Genomic DNA, 26,647 nt, shown 5'->3' on the forward strand with positions numbered 1-26,647 from the left:
TTTTTTTTTATTAAAACACCAAATCACAGAATATAGTTACGGTAAATAATTTATGAAAAAATATTTTATTCTGTTACATTTATCAATCCAATTTATATAATCACTGAGTAATTTCCTTTTTACAACCTGAATGAGATCCAGTTGGTATTGCTTTTTGAGACAGTTCATATTTTAGTTTGTTCCATACTGCTATACACATATTTTTTAGTCTGAAATCTTTTGAGCCTTCTGGACCTATTGAAAATTTGTACAATTCCCTAAAAAGAAAAGATAAGAATTAACAAATATTGTAAATTCATTAACAGCATGATCAAAATGAAAGATCTTTATTTATTATTCATTTCATTACAATTCAACAATTAATTTGGTATAAAAATAACGAGATGGAAAAAAAAACCATAGAGATATTTACAATTTTTTAAATGATTCTTTTAAGGTGGTATATAACAGCTATACACACATACGATTCTAGTATTTTAGAAAGTCACACATTAATTTCTATATTGACTTATTATTCTATTTTAAATGTGTGTGCCTCAAAAAACTTGGGGAACAATATAAAGTGAATAAAAAATTATAAATTCATACTTTTAATTATCTGACATTATTAATTATGCAGCAATACCTTTTGGATAACAATTAAGAAGAACAATTATTTTAGTGCGAATATTCAGTTTTATTTAGAAATGTTAGTGTTAAAATTCTCTAAAACTGAATTCTTCACCAATTTTTTTTCTATTCATAGAATTTTATAATTTAAATTGATGTAATCAATCTGAAAGGAAAGCAAGAAAATAAGTTTGTCCTTATAATTGTACTATTAATGCACCACATTCCACAAAATCCCCCATTCTCCAGTAATTTAATATTTTTAGTACAATCTGTGACTACGTAACAGAATTCAAATTTTCTAAAAAATGATTTTATAACTATGCCCTGAACAGTTGTAATACCCATAATGTTATCAAATATGCTGCATATAATTAAAAAATGCTTCCTGTTCATGCTAAAATATCTGTTTGTGCTCTGTGAAATTCTCAAAAATATTTCTTATTGAGACAGGTGTAAAAAAATACAAAGAAAAACTTTATTGATTCTTTTTTAAAGGCACGAAGTGGCCTGTTAAATACAACAAAAAGAAAATGTAGACCAAGTTTGGTTATTAAAACTATATACTTAAACAATCTTAAAAATATTGTGGCGGATTTTAATAAGCGAGGATAGAACCTGGAACCTTGCAGTTCGCAGTCCAGTAACATGACCACAATACAAAAGCAATTGCTCAGGTAGCGCAGCTGTTAACTGGTTTATAAGCTTTCATCACAATATGCATGCAATTTTGTGATGGAAAAGATCAACAATGTTTCATTGTGCTTTCTGAGTTCAGCTAAAAGAAAACAAAAGCAAAAAACATCTATGATTTATTTCATTCTCTAGAATGCATGCTTTATTTTATCCTGTTTCATTTTGTAAAAATTTCTAACTATGGAATCAAACATTTGATATTTTGTGCTTTCCAATGGTTCTATGGGATAAGGTAGCATCATGCCTGATAAATATAAATTGATGGAAGAAGTTTAGTACTTTTATTCTCTTTATATTTATTTACTTTTAACTGGCATTAGTGAAAAACTTGTACACCAATGTGTCTTCTAACTTTTCTCCTCATGATATATATATATAAGTAACCAATCTAAAGTAAGAATTATTTTGAAAAAGAAACGAAATAGTTTCGGATTTTTTTTTAATCCCTGCCTGAGGGTGATCCATGAAAAAGTCTTCAGGCCAGACTCTTTTTTTATTTGGTTTATAAGATTTTCCTATTAATTTGATTTTAATACTTTTGTACATATATATAAGTGAGCTTTCCCTGAAGTAAAACCACTGATTTTTCTTGAAGACAACTTTTTTCCATGTTGAAGCTAAGATAGACTTCAACTTCAGATGCTCCAAGATTATTTAGAACAACAGCTTCCTTTTCATCATAGGCCTTGGTATATAGAGTAAATATGCATAACCAAGTAAGATAGAACCAACACCACCAATTTTGATTTTTTTAATTTACTGTTTCTAATACTTTAATAACTTATATAAACATTAAAAAAATGTTACTAAAGTAAAAAAACATACATTTATTTCCAGCAAAAGATAATTTAGTCATTCATTTTAATTAATGTAGAGACATTTATTGCAAAAATTTTAATTAAATTTAGTTTTAATACTTTGCCAAAACTTGCAGATTAAATTCTGCATTTAGATTGGAATCGGGATAAAGTTAAATGGTGGTGTTAAAATGTTATAGAAATCTGCCATAATCAATAAAGTCAAAAAAATCATGCAAGCATATAATATGAAACAGATTCTAAAAGTATAATTGTCATTCTCAAACATGTACATACCTGATCATCTTTTTTGTTTTGCGATAGTATCCTCTTTGAAGAAGACTCATAGATAAGTATATTTTACATCGGCAAATTGTGAGTGGATCCCCAAGTCTTAAAGCTAAACGAAATTGCTGCACAGATATTAAACCAGCCTTTTCTGCCTTGAAATAAAATTCAAATATTTTATTTTTCCAATAAACAATAATTTAATATGAGATATTAAAAAAAACTTTTGTAGTTTACAGAGGCAGTTAATTTTAGAAAACTGAAATTACAGATTTAATTTTTTCTCCAAAAATATTTATTAATGATGAAAAATAAAAGAAATTGTATGGTACAAATTTCACATTTGATGCAAATTATACAAGCAGTTTAAATATTATTAATTAGGTCATATTTTATGTTCATATCCATCATTCTTAAAATAACAAACAATATTCAGGGTTGCCACGCCACCGGGAGAACAGGGAATTTAAAAATTGTCTTAAAAAACTTGGAAAATGCAGGAAAACTTCAAAATTTTCATAGAAACAGGTAAAATACAGGGGATTTTAGTTTCTTAGTAATTTTTTTTCATCTAAAACATACCGATTTCTAATGATTACAAGTATAAAAGATCGTAGTCATAGATTCCAAAAATGAAACAATACTATTCGAGATTATGTAATGCGGAAACTCGTCCCTTTTTTCCTCCTTTTCTTTTTTTCGGTAGAGATCATTCCAGTTTCGATTTGCGAGACAATTTTTCTTTTTCCCAAGCCATTCCCGAATTGCAGTTAATGAGCATGTGCGAAACTTCGGCAACTGCGCGAAAGAATGGAATACATTTTTCTGTTTCATTCATTCAACGGAAGCAGTGCCATGGTGTTCAGTCTACCATACTAGAGTTTAGTGCATAGTTTGTTTATTATTTGAGAAACTATAACCTTAATCAGAGTAGATTAGAAAATATTTTTAAATCATTGAGCTGCTCAAAATCCGTATATAATACGAATTGAATGGATAAAATTAATCAATCCTGATTTTACTGAATTGGTTCCAGAAGTTCCACAAATCAATTTGTTGTGTACTGCTCGCTTTGTAAAAAGACAATAAGCCTAAGTAATATGGGAACACAGGCACTTGCTACTCATGCCAAAAGAGTTAAGCATACACGACTGAGTGCCAGTTCAAAAGCGTCATCATTGATGCTGGAAATATCTAAAAGGAATGACACGTCAAATCGCGAAAACGTCAGATTCACTGTCTGAAAATAAACTGATTTCGAACTTATTAGTTCAAGAAAAATAATTTAAAGCTGAATTTTTACGGACATTAAAAGTAAATTTATATATATCATATTTATATATTATCATATTCGTCCTTTAATTTATTCAATAATATATCGGAAATATTTTCACATGTTCATTGAAAGTGAAATAGCTAAAAAATGTACCTTAAACCATACAGAAATACTGAACTTTATTTGTTACGGATTAGGTCCATTAGCTTCATGAAACTGGTGGCTGAAAAATCTGCAGAAGTTAAAAAAACTGATGTCCAAATACTTGAATTCGCAAATTTAAATAAATAAATAAAAATGTAATTATCGTGTTCTGTAAGGGTTTTTTTTTTTTTTTTTTTTTTTGTCATGTAGTCATTATATGATTTGCATCATGATAACAAAAATGTTTTGAGTTTTATTTTACTCGAGTTCTTAATTTTGTGTGACTTACAATTAAAAAGCTTGAGAGGTAATACAGTCTCTCCCTTAATATATAAATTTTGTCTTGCTAAATTCTAGATTATAAATAAAAAGAAATTATATTTTTTTCTGTATGTAAATATATATGTCCTTTTAATGTGCTATTATTTCAAATAATGTTAAATTATTGCTTCCTTTTCTTGCTTTTTCCAATCCTTAAAATCATATTGCATTATAACTAGTACATGAGTGCTGTTTGCGCATTTCCTCGTATTTCGAATTTACAAACAAGGAAAACATTGCGAATTTTTTTTAGAGATTTGAGTGGCAACTCTGATATCATACTTATCAGATGAATACCTGATGATAGTTATCTTTATAATTAAGATATAGGTCACTTCAAATAATACAAATACATAAATAAAGAGTAGAATATATATATATATATATATATATATATATATATATTAGCAGAAATACTGAACATAAAATATAGTATTATGTTGAAACTAAATTTTTATGATTGAAAATATAATATCTAAGAAATAATGATAGATTGTTTAATATACGAGTGAATTGGGAATTGCAGAATACAACAATAAATTCAAATAAATAAAACTAACTTTAATCAACCCAGTTAAAATATCTTTCAAGAAGTCTTAGACTAATATGCTATTGCTGAAACCAATACACTTTCTTGCAATTTCCATGCTGATGATTCATTTAGGAAGGATAATTATAAACCTATATAGTGCTTTGATTTAGCTACTCCACTCCCATTCCACAGAATTCTTTTAATGGAGCGTATAATTAACAACTAAGCTTTTGTTTAAAATAATCAGCATTTTTTATAACAGATATTCAGTGAAAGAATATTTGATGAAAAAAAAATCTACTGAATAAGATGGTATATATTAAGGGCAAAAGTTTTTTTTTTTTTTTTCTGTTAAATACATACTCTCCTTTAATAATTTTTTTTTTCGCAAAACCTTCACTATGAATGATATTTATTTGCTATTTCTAGTAGTTAAAAATAATTTCTACTTGATACAGATTTTATGTTTTGCTTATTTTAAATTTTTGGAACTTCTCATTTTTTAAAACTTTAAATCTACCAAATCTCCTACAAAGACCTTATGTATCTTGCTCTATTAAAAAACATATAACTACTAATTTTCTCCATGCTGATGAAGACATTGTGATTACTGAATCTCCTATGGGGCAAATTATTGCAAAATGCTACAAAAATTTTTACAAGGAGCAACTCTAATAACCTTTCAGGCAATCATAAGAGATTCACAATTCAACAAAAGTGGAAGATAAAGTGTTTTAATCTTTACAGAAGAATAAAAATTTTAATGAAAAATTTGTTTTTAATATTAAACTTGAAGAAAGCATGATTGCAAACACGTTAACTGTTTAAAACAAAATAAAACAGATAGGTAGCTATTTTATTTTATTACTTTAACTTAATTTACATATCTATTTAATTAATATTCTTTGTGGTAAAGCTTTTAGATGAAATAAGAAGGTTTCATTAAACCGAACCTTGAATGTATTATTTCCTAAATATATAAAAAGTACTTAATAAAATTGAAATATTGAATAATTGTAAGCAGAATTGAATATTAAAAACATAAAAATACAGTTTATTTACTTACACAATCTTCAAAATAGTCACCTAATGCTGAAAAGGCTCCACCCAATGTAGACAACCATGCCATGGCATTTTCTAGCTCACATTTTTCATGCACTAGAATTTCTAATCTTTTGTTCCTGTACATATTAAAGGATATTGGAACACATAAATTACAAAGATGCAATCAACAAAATATAAATTCCATTGTAAACTAAAAAAAAATATTAATAAATGTAAGCCTTATACGCTATCTACCATAAGTAATTGGGCATCTGTGATAAAGGAAATAAACACCATTTACTCATATTCAATAGTTGATTGAGCCTCCACCTTAGCCTCCAGGGGCATACTTTACACAAGTGCTTGAATGATTGACAGAGGTATTTTCTTCCTCTTGGCTTGGAGAAGACATGCAAGTCTTTCATCAATTTTGGACAATTGTTGCACCCTTTAATTCAGAAATCTAATTTGTCCCAGAGGGTTTCTATAGGATATAAATCTGAACTCTGGGCAGACCAGTCCAGTTGATTCACACCATTGTCATTATACCAATCCATGGTGAACCTCACAACATGACAACTCACATTCATCCTGGAAATAACAATGATCCAACCCGTAAAATTGCCACAGTGTAGAAAGCACATTGTTGTCTAGAATAATGGAGTAGGAGTTGAGCCAACCATGAATTGGGATCAAGGGTCCTATCCATACGATGAGAAACATCCCTAGACCATAATTCCACCCCTGCAAAACTTTACTGTAAGCACAATGTATTCTGGCAAAATTCATTCTTCATGCATGCTCCAAACCAAAGCTCTTTTCCTCCGACTGGTACAGATTGAACCTTGAAATCATCACGAGAGAATCAGTTTCCACTCATCTACAGTTCAATTTTGACATGCCTTGCACCATCTCAACCGAGCAGCATGATTGGATTTTGTAATCAAAGGCTTATGGGCGGTAGAAGCCCATAGTTACCTAGCAAATGTGCTTCCTTGTGGATGTTATATATCGAAACAAAAGTCTCGGATTCTTGTTGGAACTTCTAGAGTATATGGACTATTGGTTTGATGTGGGTTTTCCGAATTTCTTTGGACAGCATTCGTTGGTCTCTATCGCTTAGTTTCGTGATTCTGCTCTGTCGAAGCATATTCTGACAATCACCACTCATCTTCTTCTTCTTAATCGCAAAAGCTACTGTCAGTTTTGAAATATTTCACTCACTATATATGTCCCTTAAAAATCGACCATTTTTATGATATCTGACAACTACCCCTTTCTCGAGGTCAGAAAGCTCAGAATTTCGAGGTATCTTGCATGTGATTAATGCCAATGCTGTTTCCTACATGATATTCTAGCACAAAAGGCATGACATAGATCAGGACAGCAGATATGCTCATTAGTATGGGCATCCAAATACTTATTGGTAGATAGTATAATTTTCAGAAATAATCAACAGAGCTTCCAGTAATGAAAAAAATCGACCATTTTTATGATATCTGACAACTACCCCTTTCTCGAGGTCAGAAAGCTCAGAATTTCGAGGTATCTTGCATGCGATTAATGCCAATGCTGTTTCCTACATGATATTCTAGCACAAAAGGTATGACATAGATCAGATCAACAGATATGCTCATTAGTATGGGCATCCAAATACTTATTGGTAGATAGTATAATTTTCAGAAATAATCAACAGAGCTTCCAGTAATAAATACTGCAATGCTTAAATATTCAAAAAAGTTTTAATTACTTGATTTTGCTTAGTTATAACATAGTATAAAACTAAATTATAAAACTACGAAAGAAATTTTTAGATCTCTTCCAGAAAAGACTATCAAATGATAGTAGATCATGTAGCATAGTTTCAGATTTTGCATAAAAATTTATATTTGCAAATCAGTAAATTGCTAAACAATATTATTTTAAACATAATTGTTCAAATAAATTTTTAGTTTATTAAAATCACAAAAATTATTTTGCTATATTTAAGAAAAAACAATATTTTTCCATTTACTCGATAGAGAGATTTTGCTAAGCAAAATACTGGTTGCAAACATTTTTTGTAGTTAATATAATATATCTCTATTGTAGAGCAATTTATCATAAAAATGATTTTGCATTATAAAATTAAGCAATTTCTGGATAAAGTATATCACATTAAGTCAGTACATTTATTATTTACTGAGAATTATAATATAAGTTTAATTTAAAATGTTAAAATAATGAAAATAATTTCTGAACAAAATATTAGTAAATAAAACTTCCTGTACATTCATTAAAAAATTTACAGGAGAATTCGAATTTTTCAAATGAAACATTATAACATGATAAAGTTTTAGAATTGATTAATCTATTTTTTTATTATTTTGACAATTTACTTTTGATCTTACTAATTATAACACACACATAAAAAGTATATTTAATATCAAGATGCATCGTATAAATTTACTAATTGAATAGAAGCCTTGTTATGAAATATATGTTAAATATTTTGAAAAAATGTATTAAAATTAGAGAAAAACTTTACTAAAATAAAACTGTCACTAAAAAGTTTTTCTTTCTTTCTTTTTTAATTTAAAAGATGTGTAAAAATAGAATTTTTGGTGAATTGTTGTTGTTACTGGTATTATAATTCCAGTAAAAATATTACTTTATCACTCAATGGAACATATTTTGCATTTGATTATGAACAGATGAAAACAAAATAAAGCAGGAAAATTTCATTGAAAATTCTTGAATCTTTTAAATCTTGAACCTTTGAAATAATTCAAAAATCTGCTTCTAACTCAACAGCTCTTTTGAATATTTCAATAAATACTAACTTCATTTAATCAAGAAAAAAAAATTATCACATTTATGTAAAAAGTTCTATATCCATTACCAAAAATTGTTTAGCTGGAAATTCAAAATAGTACTAAGGACTCTGCTTTGAATTATCCAATGGACTAGGAGCAATATAAGAAACATTATTTAAATTGAAATAATCAGATTCTAAGGATTTCAATGGATGAAGTATGCTCTGTTACTTTACTCCCAAAGTAATAAACACTAATTAATACAGCAAGAGATAAGAAATTCATTGTAGTAAAGTAGTAAACAGTGAGTGAGACTTGGAAGACCTGGGTACAATTTTCCTGGGGACTTGAAAGCACAATATCAGCAAATATATTTGTTCTTTAAAATCAAATTTTGTTAAAAAGAGGTGAATAAACTTTTTTTTAATGATGATGCCATTTATCCTTGCAATAGCACTGTTCATGCCATAAGCACCAGTCTTGTAAGCATTGTAGAAACAAAGTAAAAGCATTTTTATTTTACTTTTTAAAGTCAAATACAGGGATGAGGGAGACAGTAGGACAAAAAAGGAATATTTTATTCCAAGTGCCATTTATTCTTACTGAGCAGCCACTGAGTGCCATTTATTCTTGCTGAGCATATAGGCAAAATCAAGCAGTACAGAAAAATATATATTATGTAATGAATGCTAGCATACATTGCATTCCAGATAACAAGTAGCTGGTGAGCTGACAAAAGCAACAACAGATACTAATAATATATCAATCTTGTTACTTTTTATGATACAAGCACAAAACATATTTTAAGAGTGAAGGAGAAAAAGTGCCAAGAAAAATCAACATATTTGTGAAATTAACACAAATTCACAATTTACAAAAACAACAGCAATGACATAATACTTTAAAAGTATGAAAATTAATAGAAATGGGGGAAAAAAATCACGCAGTGCATGATCAACTAAAGGAAGGGGAAGGGATCCACTACTATATACCTATATATAGGTTATGTAAAAGCAAAAAACTGTGATCTCATTTTTTTTCATAAATATTTGTTTTTAAGTATTCTAGATTTATTTATTCTTTTATAAGAGTTAGCATCTAAAAAAATTTTAAAACCTGACAAGATACACCAGATTTTGTTATGCTTAACTACACAATGCATAATAATAAATTGGATATTAAATGACATTTTATAATAATTCATTAAAAGAGAAAGCATTCATTATAATAAATACCTCTGCATGTAAACCTTTTTATATCTTAAAAGTAATCTTTTAGCACATTCTTTTTTTTTTTGATAAAGATTTAAATCAATTCAATAACAAATCATACCATAGGAAAATATTTTTCGGCTAAAAATTTTTTCTGTTCATAATATTAAGTTTTAAAAGAAATTTCATTTTTGTTCATATGCAACATATAATGGGCTGCAAACAGGATAATAAAAGAAGAAAGAAATCATTAAATACAACTGAAAAGAATCCTAGTACATATATAAAATTATATAATTTTAACATAGTTTTTAACTATTATTTAAGACTATAGAAAATATTCTAATTAATAATAATTAATTAATAAAAGCTCATTTTAATCAAGCTTATTTAAACGGTTAAAAAAGTTCGATGTAATATTTCATGCAGGAGATCAGATTAAAAATTTTGTCTTACATAAAAAATTTTACGTACCATTTATGATCAATAATGTTTTTGTTGGGTAATTTCAAATATACAGTAACACACAATATCCATAACAATCTTTGGCATAATGTGCATGTTATTTTCTGACCAGCAAATCTTTTCCTCGAAAAAGAATAGAAGTTTGAAAGAACATTTGAACGAAATACTTTTGAGTTTCTCAATTCCCACGTGATGATCGAAAATAAAAGTGCATCCAATTTAATATTCAACTTTCTAGAGTAATTATCATTGACTGCATTTATGATACAAGGACAAACAGTTAGACTCGGAAAATATTCAGTGACATGACCATTTGATGCATCGTCAGAGAAGTGATGAGTGTCAAAATCATCAGTAAAATAATCTGGTTGTTCTAAACTGTTAATAAGATCAAGTGGTAAGTAAAAATCGACAGTCAAGACGTATTCCTCCAACACAATAGAATCAAATACTGGAGTAATTTTACAGATAGGATAGATGTGACTACGGTAACTCATGATGATTACAAAATTTGTAAAATAAATAGAATGGTTCAATAAACAAAATTTAAAACTGAGTATCGTGCTTCATTCTCAACAAAATATTGATGAATTGAACCTAAACTGAAATTGAATTCCAAAATAGTAATAATTCGATTTCAGAAAATTTTTTGGTACATAAGCATAATCTGAATGAAATGTCAACACATATTTACATTTCATAAATAAAAGGAAAAAATATTAAATGACATCGCTCCAGGAGGCATGTTTATTTACACCGCTGAAACATCAGAATCATTTTCAAATGACAGTTACAGTCAAAGGAAAAAATTATTTCTGGAAACGTATTCAGATGCTCTTTAATATATATATATATTCTTTAATATATATACCTTGTCATAGCTATATAAAATTATTGTTTTCTTAGCTCTTCTTTTTCCATTGCAGCTTTAAAGAACTAGATATTAATATCTTAATCATGTTAAATAATTTAATCTAATTTAAATTTATTGTAAGTGCACTGAAGAAAATGTAAAGTTCTTAGAAAACAAAACTGGATTTTTAATTTCTTTTGTTAAAAAGTTTGGTTGACAGAGGTGTGAACTAGGGATGACGAATATTTTACTGACGGTTATTACGTAACCAATATTAAAATGTCACACATACCAGTGATCAATACTTTTCAAAGAGAGGTGTGATTCAAATCCTTTATAGAGATGCATAATCCACGAATTTTTGAATAACAAATAATTTTGCTATTGTTATTTTTAAATATTTGTTCCAAATATCTGTTATTTCAATTATATTATTAATTAAAAATTATTAATTAGTATTAAATATAAAATTAATTGTAATTATTACTTAATTTACTAATTTAAGTAACGTGTGATTGAGTTAATTTATCTATTTCAACTTACTTCTTAAATTTGATTTTTTTCAAAACTATATATTTAATTTCTTCATTAGAGTAAACCTTTTTCTGAAAATTTTGAATTAAATATATATGTCATTTCTTTAAAATGTTTACTTTAGTTCTCTATTCTACCAATAGATGGCGCCAGCAATAGAATATATGCAATCACAGTCATGTCACATGCTATTAAAAATCATCTTTATGGAATAGTGCATCGTCAAATGCGAATATCGGAAAGACAAGGTTACTCTCATGAAGTGGAGCGGTGACTTCACACTTTGCAGTGAAGCCTCACACTTTCCAGTGAAGTCACCACTCCGATAAGTTTCAGTGATATGCAATTCAATGATACGATAATTCCAAGAATAACCGGTCCATTCACTTCAGTGGGTAAAGGACTTTCCCTATGCATGATTGAATTCTTGTTCGAGAACTTCCATTGAACAGTTCGTATCGATTGTTACTTTCTATCGTGATCCAAGACCTGTAATCGGAATATCACCAGTAAGATAGTATTAAGGATTTGAATCATACCCCTCTTTGAAAAGTATTGATCAGTATTATTTGTGACTTTTTGATATTGGTTACGTAATAACCGCTCGTAAAATATTCGTCATCCCTAATCCTTGATACTATCTTACTGGTGATATTTCGATTACAGGTCTTGGATCACGGTAGAAAGTAACAATCGATATGATTTGTCCAATAGAAGCTCCAGAACAAGAGTTCAATCATGCATAGGAAACGTCCCTTACCCACTGATGCACTTTCCAGGAACAAGACCTCCCACAAACAGTTGTGGCGGGCAGTGGGACCTATTGATCACAAGTAGAGGGCTTCCTATTTCACTGAGTCAGATCCGAGCTCTCCTTATCCTATCGCATGATAACGACTATCGCCGGAAGCTATACACGGCTTGCTTCATTATACAAAAACAAGTTTTCTTTCGCACTCAAGTCTCCACAGAAAAATATTTATTCTGGGAGAAAAACTCTGAAAAAGAGGATCAAAATCTTTAAATAGGCAATTACTAAACACATGTGGACACTTAAATATGTTTTTTCTACACAACTCTCTCTGATATTTTATTTTGTTTCGGCTTTTTGCCTCTTTAAATGCTTTAATTTTAAATAAAATAAAAAATTGTAATTAGAATAATTTTATTTTATTGTTCACCAAATTTGAAATTGATAATTTTTTAAGAATCTCTTTTCAAAACATCTGGCGAATATATTTGATTCAGTAATCTTGATTGGGATTATTGTAGATTTCAATACAAAAAAAAAATATGATTTAGCTGACTTAATGTTAAAAAAAAAAGCTAAAATGCAAGATTGCTGGTGACTATACGATTTTATGCAAAAAAGACAGTAATAAAGCATTTAAAAAAAAAAACGTGTTTAAATGACTTTTGGATGAATATTAGGCAGTTTTTGTTTGCTTGAAAACTTCATTCCAAGTAGTGATAATTATTAAATTTGTCGCTTAAATTTGTCGATGTACAACTGCATTAAAATTCAAATTATACCATTTGTTATAATTTGAATTAAATATAATGCAGTTGTACATCGTATAAGATTCTTACTTAGTTATTATTTTATTGTAAAATCAAATTAGTCTCCTCTTTATTTTTATGAACACAAAAGAATAAATACATTCATATTTTTGGCAATGCAACAGGAAATTTAGCCCATAGAAAAGTTGTGAAAAAAGTTCAAAGCCTTAGTCCTTCTACGAAAAACTTGCAGAATAGTGTAGTAGAATAAGACTACTAATGAAAAAAAAATAATACAGTAAAAATCTTATTTTTCTGGAGATTCCGAGAAGCAAACATAATATTCGCAACATTTTAGTGAATACTATAAAGAAATGGGGTATAATTAAAATTAATAAAATGCAGAGTAAATAATTAAGACTTTTATTCATTAATGCTTATAAAATATTCTAAGAATACTATTTTGTCGATACTATGAAATTAAATCAGTTCTACTTAGTCTTAAAAATGCACGCGCGAGCACACACACATATACACACACACACACACACACAAAAACAAAAAACAAACAAAAAAAAAAACAGATCGAAATATTTTAATTGTAGAACAAGAAATAAATCTACCCAATATAAAAATTATGCAAAAATATACATATTTTTTTTTTGTTTCAGAAATTAAATCTTTCTCCCTAATTTTGAGAAATAATTTTACATTTCAATGTAATAAAAATGTTTTAATAAGTGTAAGCATTTTTAAAAAATTCATGAAATCGGACACGTTTAATTATTAATAACTAGAACCTTATCAAAGCAAAAATTATATATATATATATATATATATATATATATATATATATATATATATATATATATATATATATATATATATATATATATATATATATATATAATGTAAGTTTTATGCAGTGTTATTTGAAATATGATTTGCTGCGTTTTGAAACTATAAGACAATTTTAATTTTTCTCAGAAAACGAAAAAGAGAAGGATCTATTCTTCTCACAAAGCGAAAATTCGACGTGAGAAGCAACACTGACACTGCTTTCGGATGGCTGGGAATTAATTAGCATTTTTATTTGGTTGAAAATCTCCAGAAGGGGAAAGCAATATCTTTGCCTAATATGTGTCACTTAAAAGTAGTAAACAATGTAGGAAGTGGAGAAATTCAATTTTAAAAGAATCGCATTTCAGAGTAATGCATAAATATATTAAGTCACCAATCCTTAAAAAATCAAATTTAAAGCAGACATTTCAAAAAAAAAAATGTACATTTTTTTCCAAATGCTTTTTAAAAATTCTAAAAAAGCCTATAAAGGGAATATAAGATTAGTTATGTTTAGAATAATCCATTCATCTAATGATTCTTTCTAACTAAATAGAAGAAATGAATGGTTTCATTTACAAAAATCTATGAGATCACAACCATAAAAGTATGTATTTTATATGAGAAATATTTACACGATAACATTTTTTTTCAAAATATGTTTAACAAAAAAGAATATAAGACCTCTTTGTTGTTTAATACGTGGAAAATAATCTATTTAAAAAAACATATTATTATTAATATAATTATTAATATAAAATTAATCATTCCCTGTTTAATGTACCATGAAACCTCATGATAAATACTAACAATGCCTCTTTATTAAAAACAGCAGAAAAGAGATAGAATTATCAATTACAAATTCAAGTAAAATGAATCTCAAGTTTCTTCAGTATTGATATTTTTACGCTGAAATACTGAAAAATGTATTGGAAAAAAAAAAATTATTCATAATGCTTAAAAATTTATACACGATCGATCATTCTTAAGTGAATGTACCGAGAAGACATCGAAGGAGTCAGTCGATTTCAATTTTGTATACGATATTAATATAAAATCTTAAAGTCAGCAATAGGCAAATATGTTGTAAGTGGAAAAGGAATAAAAAGAGTCTCGCATTCCTCCAATCTAATATCGCAAATGAACAACTCCCCGTATTGACATTACACTATCAAAACTTAAGCGGTCCGAGCCTACATTTCTGAAAGAAAAGAAGGGGTATTGGCTGATCCCCCCCCCCAGAGGGCGGAAAGGAAATCCCAGAAATAAAAACATTCTTCTCTTGTGTCCTGAGAGTCCATCTCCTTAACGCGAATAAAGGGAAAAGAAGAAATTTGTGAATGGGTTGAAAAGTGTACGGACTGGTTATTCTAGAAATTATTGTATCATTGAATTGCATATCACTGAAATTTATCAAAGCAGTGACTTTACTGGAAAGTGTGAAGTCACCACTCCCCTTAATGGGAGCGACCTTGACTTTCCGATATTCGCATTTGACAATGCACTATCCCAAAGCGATCATTTTGAGCTGCTTGCGACATGACTTCCTGATTGCACATATTTTGTTCACTACTGGCGCCATCTATTAGTACAATATAGAACTAAAGTAAACATTTTAAAGAAATGACATATTTTTAATTCAACTTTTTCAGGAAATGGTTTACTCCAATAAATAAATTAAATAAATAGTTTTGAAAAAATCGAATTTAAACAGTAAGCTGAAATAGATAAATTAATCCAATCGCACTTTACTTAAAGTAGTAAATTAAGTATTAATTACAATTAATAAATTTATATTTAATACTAATTAATAATTTTTAATTAATAATGTGATTGAAATAATAGATAGCAAATTTACCTTTGGTATAAATTTGTTTTCAAATAAGTCATTATGTCAATGAATTTTATTTAAGAGAGTACTATTAAATTAAAAAAAGAAAAACTTTCTCCCGCAAGTTGTTTCTGAGCCCAATGTGCACAATTTTAACAAATTGCAATATAAATTCCAAATAAATAAAATAACAGTTTATCATGTCAAGGACAAATTTATCTTGGATTAGAATTCTCACAACGATCCTAGAATTTTATCGGTATCAAAATCAGGCAGTAATTCTTTAGTCCCAAATCCCCAACTTTCCTGGAGAAATTGCAAGTCAAACTTTATTCTATTATTAATTAAAGTTCATATTGTCCTCTGTTGAGACTCCTTGCTCTCTTATTATTTATTTTTGACTTTTGTTTGTTGTTTGCTTAATCCGGTTTCAGCTGACTTGCTGAGAGGGGATCTACCCTCTTTTGCTGAGAAAAATATTTTTCTTAGCAAAAGTATATACTTGCCACTTTAATGACAATGCGATTAAAATTCCATTGAAATTTGCTATTAACATTTCGTGCATAACATCATCTCCGCACAATGACCTTGAAGAGAAAGATTTCTCTAAGCAATACATAAGAAGCTGGATAAATTAAAAAGAAAAAAAAGAGCTAGCTATGCACTTGTAAACATTTGAAAGAAAATATGCATCATAATTGTAATAATATAGTACATATAGTAGCAATAACAATAAGATATATGAAACAATTCCAAATAAGATTAAATTATACTAAATAAGATAATAATTAATATAGTAAATGTCGTATTGGTAGTCTTGATTGGACACTGCTGTTTATCTAAAAAAGTTAAGAATTTCAGAAACGAAATTTCAAGATTGTTATTTTTTTAAATTTCTACTTTAGAATGTATCAGTGCCAGCCTTTAGTCGCCTAGGACCAATTAGCGCCAATAGGGTTTCTGGAGTTCAGGTGTCACCTGTGATCTTATTTATTGGAGATAATTGTTGGGGACTCTGCACCAAAGTGCTACAAAAATGTATTCGAACTTATTCAAAATGCAATCAAATATCGGTTTATTTTCAGATAATGAATTATAGGATTTTTATGTTTTTAATTTCATTTGCTGAGTTATGATTCTTTTTTTTTTTCATAGCTATGGGTTTTATTAAGTGTAAGAGAGAAAATAAATGAATAAAATATATCCTTTAGTCACTTTTCGCAAGAACGCTGTTTCCTACATAAAAGAATAGTTTCTCTTTATGTAGAAGAGATTGTGTGTAACATAAAATTTATAACCATTCATTTACTCGTTTGAGAAAAGGCCTGGAAAATTCTAGAATTTTTTGCAAGATCAAGTTTTTTTCTTATTCTCTCTCTCTCTCACACACACATCCTAGAGAGTCCATATTATTGTAAATAAATGTAAAGGGACCTATTTGTCATTGGGTAAGTAGATAATCTGATCAGGCGGCAATTGGTGTAATTCTATGATATCTTCGGATTGCAACATTTGTGAAATCGGGGCATTCATTTCAGCTTCATAGATTTTTGGTCGAACATGGCTAATATGATCGTTTTTAACTCTAATTCGTTGACGATTCAAATTTTTCTCTGCCTCTTAAATTTCTTATTAATATAATGTTAAAATATCTATCGCGAGGTGAATTTTGTTTTGCTTAGTTTAAAGTCAAGCCAGTAAATAATAACTTTTTAAAAAGTTCTGTGTTATTTCCATCATATTAACAATCAGCTTAACTTATTAGTTAGCAGATTATTATATTAATTTCAATATACAAATTTATAATTAATTATATTAATAATAATGTAATGTTAATGATTAGTTACAGCCATATTTTATGCTCATAATGAGAATTAAAAAAAAAAGAAGCTTTCTAAAGCCCTTATTTCCCTAACGCACTTGATTACTCTTCAGAATGCCCCCCCCCCTCCCCACCCAAAAAAGAAGTAAAAATTATCTTAATTTTTTTAATTAAGTAAGTTTATTATAATAGTTAGTATAAATTTATTAAAATTCTTATCAACAAATACTATTTAATTATTTGTTAAAACTTCATGGCTTATTTATTCATTATGTGCTATTTATTAAAATTAAATATTATGAACGAATCACTCTTTGTAAATTTTTCTTTAAAACTGTTTGTTTACTTAACCTACATCCTTAGAAGTTTTTCTTAATACAAATTTTACGGTTAAATTGAGTTTTTGAGATAGCTTCGAATTAATCAAATTTCACTCCTTTCATTATTTGAATTTTTTTTTAACATTATTTGCTTATGAAAACATTATTTGTTTAAATAGACCTGTAAATGCATACACATATAAACTATCATTGGATATTCATAATAAAATAAATAAATCAGAAACGAAGGGGAAAATGTTCAAATATTGGAATGAAAAAATAAGTTTTTCTTTCTTTTCTTTTCTTTTTTCTTTTTGGAAAAATAAGTGTTTTTTTTTGTTATAGACATAATAACGATGAAGAAAAATTCAATCTGAGTTGAATTTTGAAACAATTTTTTTTAAACATCAAGATCATTACTTTTTTTTGTCCTTAATAACAATTTTGAAAATCTGAAATATTATTATATCCTTTTAGTGTCATTTAAATAATGAAATTTTTTTTCAATTTTAGAAAATATGCGTTTTTATTAGTCATACATTTGATATATATTACTTACTTTTTACAGTTCTTTGTAATGGAATTCTTGATAGGTGTAATTAATGTAATGTGTTTCTTTATATTGGAATTTTAATTCACTAGTAGTGAAACTTTAAAATCATAAACAATTTTTTTTTCAAAATTTGCTTATGAATTCGATCTATTAATATAATTCCATAATAGGGGCACTTCTTGATAGCGAGTTTGAAAACAAATTTCATTTTAAGATTCCATTATGTGTAAAAGAATAATTAATGAGCAAAAATAAAAAAATAATTAAAAAATTAAATTAAAATTAATTAATTAATTTTAAAATTAAAAAATAATTAAAATTAAATTAAAATAAAAAAGAAAATTCTGCTTTCTTTGTTCACTAATCAATATACTTTTCCTTAAAAAGATTAAATGTATTTTATATTCTGGGTGAAAGTTGGCTGTGAACTAGGTACTGTTGAAAATTGTTGGCAGTTGGGTCCCGTACATCCTAAGGCCTGTCCCAACATGTATAAATGCATGGAAAATAAAAACTCCTAAGCATTGTCTGCTTATTGCTTTTCTTCTCTTTTGGTCAAGATTATTTTGGTTTTCAAGAACTTTTTCTTTCCCAACTGACTTATTTTAATTATTAACAGAATCGTCACTTTTTCTGATCCGTTTATTCTAAACGCCTTGATCCCAACAATGTATGCTAGCCATTTCAAATTTATTCTTTGATTTTTCCAACTACTTTGATTTTTTTCTGTATAGATTTCTGTCATCAACATCTTTATTGTCTGAGCTTTCTTTGTATTCTGAACCTTGACTTTTGTAACATCATCATCATTATTATTTAACTTCGTCCGATTCTGAATCTGCCCTTAAATCATCTTCATTTATTTATCATAAATATCGTGCCTAACAACACTCACAAATGCGAATCTTATTCTAACCTTTTCTCTGATGAATTTCGGTACTTTCTAGTTTGACCAAAGAAGAATAATTATTTTTATTAGCTTGATTCCCTTTTATTGTTGTTACTTATAGCACCGATTTAAGCCGAGTGAGCGTCTCTTGTTTTTTCAGTAGCACCAAATAGGGTAAAGGGCACGACTTAGCTACTTCATGCGTCACATTCACCTGAACAGCACCTTTTTACATGGGGGCACATTCACACATCTTGCAGATAGAACACAGAAGAAGAACAACCATGCGCGGGAACCGAGACTCGAACGCGGGAAGCCCAGATCACTGGGAAGACGCGCTATCCCTATGCCAGAACGCCGGCCTCTAGCACTGTTTGTACCTCTTCCTGGAGAATTTTGTTTCTCATCAGAAAGTTACATTAACTATCTTCAGCACTACTGTCACTGACGAAATTTTTGAGTCAGTTTCGGATTTTATTGGAAAAAAAAAGCGCGTATCTATTTTTTTACAGCATTAAGCGTTAGAAATATATATATACAAGAATGATTATTTCAGGATCAAATAATATTTAATAAATTAGAATTATGTTTACAGATATTGAAATCATTAACAACTCTATTATCATAAAATGTCCAATAACATTGTTACGATATTTTCATTATATTACACGGCATTCAAAATATATCGAGGAGCATCGTAATGCGTCATGTGCTAATAGGAAAAATATCGTCATCATTTTTTTTTTTCGTGGAGGTATTTATCTTACCAAAACAAGCAAACAAACAAAATGTTTTTGTTTCTGTACGATTTTGTAATGATCCCTTCCCGTTTCAGAAATTTTCTTTTTGTTCAAATACTTGTGAGTTGTGTTATGATTGTTGGCCTTTAACGAGTAAACATTTGTCTGGATCAACATGATATTATCTAATTATCTAATCTATTTGATGCTGTACAATTAATTCAAACATTGCTGTACAGTTAACCATCTTAAGTCCCAAGACTCACATGTATCACACTGCTCTTCATTCGAAGTAAAGGCAGCAATCTTACTAATCTTGCTTTAATTTCAGTTAGCGATTCGATTTTTTACTGTCGGAAATAAGCTTTATATTTCATACGTTAAGATGAGATTTACCTCTTCATATCTATCTTATCTTACTTATTTCGTTCACATGTTCGAGTGAGTAAATACTTTCGTTTCTTTAAAACACTGTAATAGAAGATCACCTAATTTTGATGAGAATGTAATCATTGCTCATTTATTAGCAACAAACTCATGAACTCCATTGCCCGCATTCATTTTTTCTATCTGATTCATTTAAAGAGCTTGTAGTGAATAGCTTATAAGCCAGTTAACAGCTACGCTACACAAGCAGTTGCTTTTGTATCGTGGTCATGTTACTGGACTGCGAACCACAAGGTCTCAGGTTCTATCCTCGCTCATCGCACATCCCAATCCGCCACAAGCTGATTTTTCAGTGAATTAAAGGTGGGCTTACACTCAGCCAGCTACAATCTATCCAGTAAGACCACGCATGCACAGAAATAGCACTTGTCCAGTCGTGACAAGAACTTTCTATTGTGTGCTCTTTCAGAACTTGTGCAATCTAATTTCGATGCATGCGTGACTTACTGGAATCTTATAACTAGCTGAGTGTAAATGCACTTTAATGCTTTTCACTTTCATTCCCTTCAGTAGTCTTAAGTAACTTCTTAATTGAAATGCTGCATCTGTGGTCGAACTCTCTATCTTTAATGTTAAACAAATTACAAAAGGAAGGTTTCTGGACTTAGCTTCCCAAGCTATTCATTTAACATTTTCAAAAATTCATGAAGGCAGTTCTTATGTTTGCATAAGAACGTTGTTATCTTGGTTAAACTATAATCCATTAAATGTCTATAACAAATTCAATTTAATACGGCTTTTAAAATAAATTATTTTTAACGATGCTTAATTTTTAAAACCAAACTCACTTCTAATTCAGTAAAAATATTTTAACTTACCAAGTCGTGCATGTCTTATTTTTCTCACACTTTTCAAATCTACCCCCCCCCCAAAGTTAATTATTTTAACAAAAATGAGGAGATACCAGGCTTCAAGTATATTTTCCACGACAATTATTTGCTTTGAACACCTTTTCGATATACTTTGTGAGCTGAATTTTAATAAAAGTAAGCATTGAATTTATTTAAATGACCATCTAAGAAGCTGAAAATAGCATTTTATCTATTTCTAAAAATATACCAAAAAAATTTATTTTTGATAATCAAGGAATCAATTTTTTTAGAAAGATATTTGTACTTTATAATTGAATCGTGTATTTCAAGAGATATTTTATATCACCAGCATATTTAAAATGTAGGATATAAAGCGTAATGTAAATTCAATTAAACTGTTCAAATATTTAGAAATGAATGCAACTTTGAAATTAATTTCCTTTCTATGCGTCCGATTTGAAATTCCTTATATTAAGCAATTGGTTGCCAAAAGTTTCGAAGCCTAATTTTGTAAAACATTGGAATTCTATTTTGGATATATATGATTGCTTCAGGAATTGTTATTTGAGTTCATAAAAATTAAATATGAAACATTAAATTTTTTTATGTAATCAGAATTTGTAAAAAAAGTTGGCCATGACGTAATGAATATCATTGAATCTTAACCAGAATGATATAAAATGAAATTATGGAAACGATGCAAACATATAATGTTAATTTTGGACATTTATTTTTCTTAATGGCATTGACGTTGCTGGATGAATTACAGACCATAAAAAGTGAAAATAATGACTGAAAATGAAGATGCACGAGTGAGAAAGAAGCAGGGAGAGAAGAAAGAAAGAGGGAGAGGAGAGAGAGAAAGATATATATATATATATATAGAGAGAGAGAGAGAGGGAATTGAGTGAGAGAGTAAAAGAGAGGAGATAGCTAGATAGAGGGTGAGATAATGAAAATAAAGAGCTTGCTTTAAGTGAAGCTAGTAGGATTTAAACTAAATAAAATTGTTAAAAGATTAAATCAAAGCAATCTTCATGATTCTTGACCATCTCGAATTCGGCTCCTTGTCAAATCAGAGAAAAATAAAATTTCTCCCCACGAATTCGAGTTCTCCGCTGCGAATCAGGAAAGAAGACTTTTGAACTCATCAGGAAAATAATTAATTTATCGAAATATCTTTCTTAAAACTCATTTAAGAAAAGTATTTTCATCTTTATTGTTTGAAATAAAAGAGAAATGTTCGGAAATGACCTTAAAGATTTTGAAAAAAAAAAAAAAAAGAGTTTAAGTAGAAGAATAGTTGCTGGAATTTTAGTTTTAGCATTTTAAGGAAAAAGTATTTTCTTTAAAGAAAATTTCTCGAAGTTCTGTAAATTAAGCCAAAAGACTTTTTTTTTAGTACGACAATTGCTTGTTCTCTCTGATGGTGCTCTGACTTCCTCCGTACACTCTTTAGAAACAATATTTTGGACAAATATATGTGAAAAATCATCCGAAATAATACAAAATAATAAATTAAAAAAAAACGTAATATTAGGGATGTATATATGTAATATTGGGGATACGAGTTGCATTCATTTGCCATTACTACTATCTGTGTGCCAATTTTCATGGTTGTAAATTCGATAGAATTGTCTAAGAAATGTAGAGAAGCACATAAGAACTTTCTTTTATAAAGATATGTATAGTTTTGTTTATTTAATTGTTAGGATGCTACAAGAAATACTAAATAATCTTTAACTAATTAATGTAATTTTATTTTAAGATATTAAGAGATGAAATTAATTCATATGAAGACAAACTGTTTGAAATGATGCAACTTTGTTTACTCTATTGTACTTACTTTTTTAAAGCTGAAGATCAAAATATTTTAAGTTAAAATTCCTTATAATTTAAATAAAAATTCATTATAAAGAAACTAACACGAAATAAACAAAGCCTATTACTCTAGAATTTTGTTATAATTTCTAGAAAAATTAACTTTATATTCAATATTTTGGGCTTCGAACATTGGTTGGAACTCATTACTCAGAAACGAGTTATGTTTCTCAAGATTCACGCATTGTCAATGAAGTGATTAAAAATTTAAGTAGCTAAATTTTTTAAATTTTAAATATCTAAATAGTATTTTTTTTTTTTTTTTTTTTTTGCTGAGTGATTTTTCACAAAAGAAAGCGAATTACAAATCTGTAATATTACTTTCCTGCAATGATTGTCTCATTACTGGAAAAAGATATTTACAGGTGTTAATGTCTCCGGCTTTTAATCTGATTAATGACAAACTTGGCGATTTGGTGATGAATTTGAAGTAAAAAAAAAAAAAAAAAACGAAGGTTCTTGAAATGCAAGAATTATGCCTCTTACTCTATTAGGATCCGAAATTCCCCAAAAAAAACTTTATGTTTAGCCACGGCCTATCGGAATTTTTTATAAGAGGAGGCGCGCACACAAAAAGCAATTCTCTCTTTGAAGTGCTATGAAGCTGAGTGCTGTTGTATGTGCAGTTATTTAATTGGCGATTTGTAGCTTGCTTCTGGAAAATGGTTAGAATTTAGAAGTGCTGTTCATTGTGTACACTTACCATTGTTATCTGTGTGTCATGCTTTTGGTGGAATTAACACCAATTTTTCATTATCCAGTTTGTTGGATATGTTGGATAATAAACGTACACTCCTCGGATGATTTTTCTTAACCAGGTATCTTAAACAAATTGAATGGAACAACATAAAAACGAAATCCAAACAAACAATAAAAAACGGTGAATAAAATAAACGAAATAAAATAAATTAGGAATGTGAAAGTGAACTAGAGACAGAGAGAAAGATATGATAGAGTAACATAACATCTTCCTGGTTCCTTTTACTATTCATTCTCGGGTTCAGAAAACCTCCGCGTCTTGACGCATGCGTCAGGAGACATTTATTTTATAAGAAAAGGGGTGAGGGAAAAAGTGAAAAGAGGAGATGTTTACATTCAGCAATAAGGTCAATTCAGATAATATGCGGAATCTGAAGGCATAATAACTGCCTATCTTTCTGCGTAAAATCCCTTATCGAAGTACAGTCGTCGGAAATTGCTAGTCATGGGATCCTGAAATGAACATCAGGTTAGTGCACATCTGACTTTTATCGGGCAAGCAATTATTTAAAACTTGAAGTTTATTGACAGTTGAATAGGGCATACATACCTTTCGCGACGCACCTGTGAGGGATAAGTCATTAACGAACGATTTGTTTAACACCTTCTATAAAGGTTCCTTCCAAAGAGCTTCATTCCATAGAAAGTGGAATAGATCCGCTTTCAACTCGTGTAAAATGACTGTTTTGTTTAATAGTAAATTAGTATAGTAGGTATGATGCTTAATGTACACGGACAACAGCTGAACAGGGCACACATAACCCGGCATTTTTTAAAAAAAATATCTGACAAGTAATAAACGGAATGGGAATTCAAAAAGAATTTTATCTTTATGCATGGCGACGTGATAATTCAGAAGCATAGTGACCCAGATGGAGGAAATTCGTCGACAAATCTTCATATGAATTGTTTAACAAAAAGAGGTACGTAAAAAGAAATAAATATTTTCTTGTATTTTTTAACCTTTACAAAAACAAGCCAGAATTATTATAAATATACTTACGGCTTATGATTTTAGATTATTCTAAATTATTAATTATTATTATTACTTATTATTTAGAATTATTCTAAATATATTTACGTCTTAAAGTAAATTAAAATTTGCATATGGTGAAAAAGATAACTTGGACCCTGTGAATGCTCGATCTTATGACGATCTACCTACTATGAATTTTGACCCATTTTTAGTGAGCTAAACTTTTATCATTTAGATTTAAAAATTAAAATTAAAAGTTCTTTTAATTTTTTTAATTTTACTAATTTATTTTTGAAACAAAATCTAAATCTTCAAGTACTAAAGCACATTTTTAAAAACACCCCTTAATATTTTTTTTTTTAAATCAAGCTTTTAACTTCGTCGAAGATATAACAAAATAATAAATTAATTAACTTTTCTTAAAGAGTGCGATTTGCTCCACTTTCCAACAGAATTTCTTTCGCATTTATAAAAGCTAATAAATTAAAAATAAATTAGATCTAAAGCTGCAATGATGCATCTTATTTAACAGAACTATGTGAACAAATTTATTTCTATTACCATTATCATGCAACAAACGATATATGTGAAGAAATTTTTTAGCCTGTGCGTTGCCATTTATAATTATTGAAACTATACAAAATTTTAATTATTTAATTAATTTACTATCTGTGCGTTGCCATTCATCTCCAAGGTAAATATTGTAATTATTTTTGTTAGTACATTAATTCGCGTTGCCGTGGTGGAATTAAATACATTTCTTCATAGAACAGTTCCAGTTTTTTAATAAATAAAACAGAGATGAAAGTAGAATATATAAATAAAATCTACATTTTATCGTTCAAATTGCGCATCTTTCTTTTCACTATCTATCGTCTGCGAGGGAAAAGCGAATAACTCAGATTTGCTCATCTGTGATTGGCCGAATATCTGAGGCCGCGAAAGGAACCGGACGTTTTAGCGATCCGTCGACAAAACGAGTCTTCTTACTTAGCGCAGACGATGTTTTTATTTACATCTGAAAACATGTGGTGGTTCGTACTCGGATGTGTGACTTTATTGCATTTCCAGGTAAGAAATTTTCGCTTCCATCTGACATCCGGTGAAAAATGAACTTCTTATTTCAGCTTCGTCATATTCAGTTATTTATGTCTTAACGGATGCTTATATTAAGTAATATTTTGATTAAAATATGGCATTCTTCAGCCAGTGATAATTTTAGATTTAATTACTGTAAAAATCATTCTCTTAATTTTATTTGCATTTCTTGAATGTATTTAGATTAAAATGTGTGTTTTCACACACTTTAAAGCTAAATAATATATTTACATCCATTTTCCATTATAAAATAAGAAATATTTATCTTATGAAAATTATTTACAATTTGTTAGTACTGAATGAGAAATGATTAAATTCGTTTGCTAATGGTTTTTAGTGATATAAAATTTATTTAGTACAAAAATAATTATAATCCATTTTTTCAGTCTGAAAATGAAATATTTTTGATGAAGTATTGTTAATTTTGTTTTTTTTAAACAAAGTATAATCTTAATCAAAAAACTTTAGCATTTTAATTAAAGAAAGAGAGAGGTAGGAGATTTTATTGTTGCAATATATATATATATATATTTCTTTTTTTATTTTCAAAAGCTACTTTATTTTACTCTGAAAAATAGCTTTGTGGAAATGTAGTGAATGGAATGAAATTATAT

General features: G+C 28.5%; 2 protein-coding genes across 2 annotated transcripts in view; one reads left to right on the top strand and one right to left on the bottom strand.

Moving 5' to 3' along the window:
• Positions 1-9: 9 nt before the first annotated feature.
• Positions 10-10,948, bottom strand: LOC129983566 (uncharacterized). Its single transcript, XM_056093091.1, has 4 exons — positions 10,188-10,948; positions 5,730-5,844; positions 2,400-2,545; positions 10-257 (listed from the first exon to the last, which is right to left on the bottom strand). The coding sequence occupies exons 1-4, from the start codon at positions 10,673-10,675 to the stop codon at positions 101-103; spliced, it is 906 nt and encodes a 301-aa protein (XP_055949066.1). The 5' UTR covers positions 10,676-10,948; the 3' UTR covers positions 10-100.
• A 14,916-nt stretch (positions 10,949-25,864) lies between these two features.
• The window catches only part of LOC129985198 (uncharacterized), a 38,730-nt gene continuing 37,947 nt past the window's right edge, over positions 25,865-26,647 (top strand). The window contains exon 1 of the mRNA XM_056095135.1: positions 25,865-26,006. Within this exon, the coding sequence (XP_055951110.1) occupies positions 25,938-26,006 (69 nt within the window). The 5' untranslated portion in view covers positions 25,865-25,937. The remainder of the gene's footprint in view (positions 26,007-26,647) is intronic.

This window comes from Argiope bruennichi, chromosome 9 (genome assembly GCF_947563725.1).
Source record: "Argiope bruennichi chromosome 9, qqArgBrue1.1, whole genome shotgun sequence".
In the NCBI taxonomy this organism is placed as follows: Eukaryota; Metazoa; Arthropoda; class Arachnida; order Araneae; family Araneidae; genus Argiope; species Argiope bruennichi.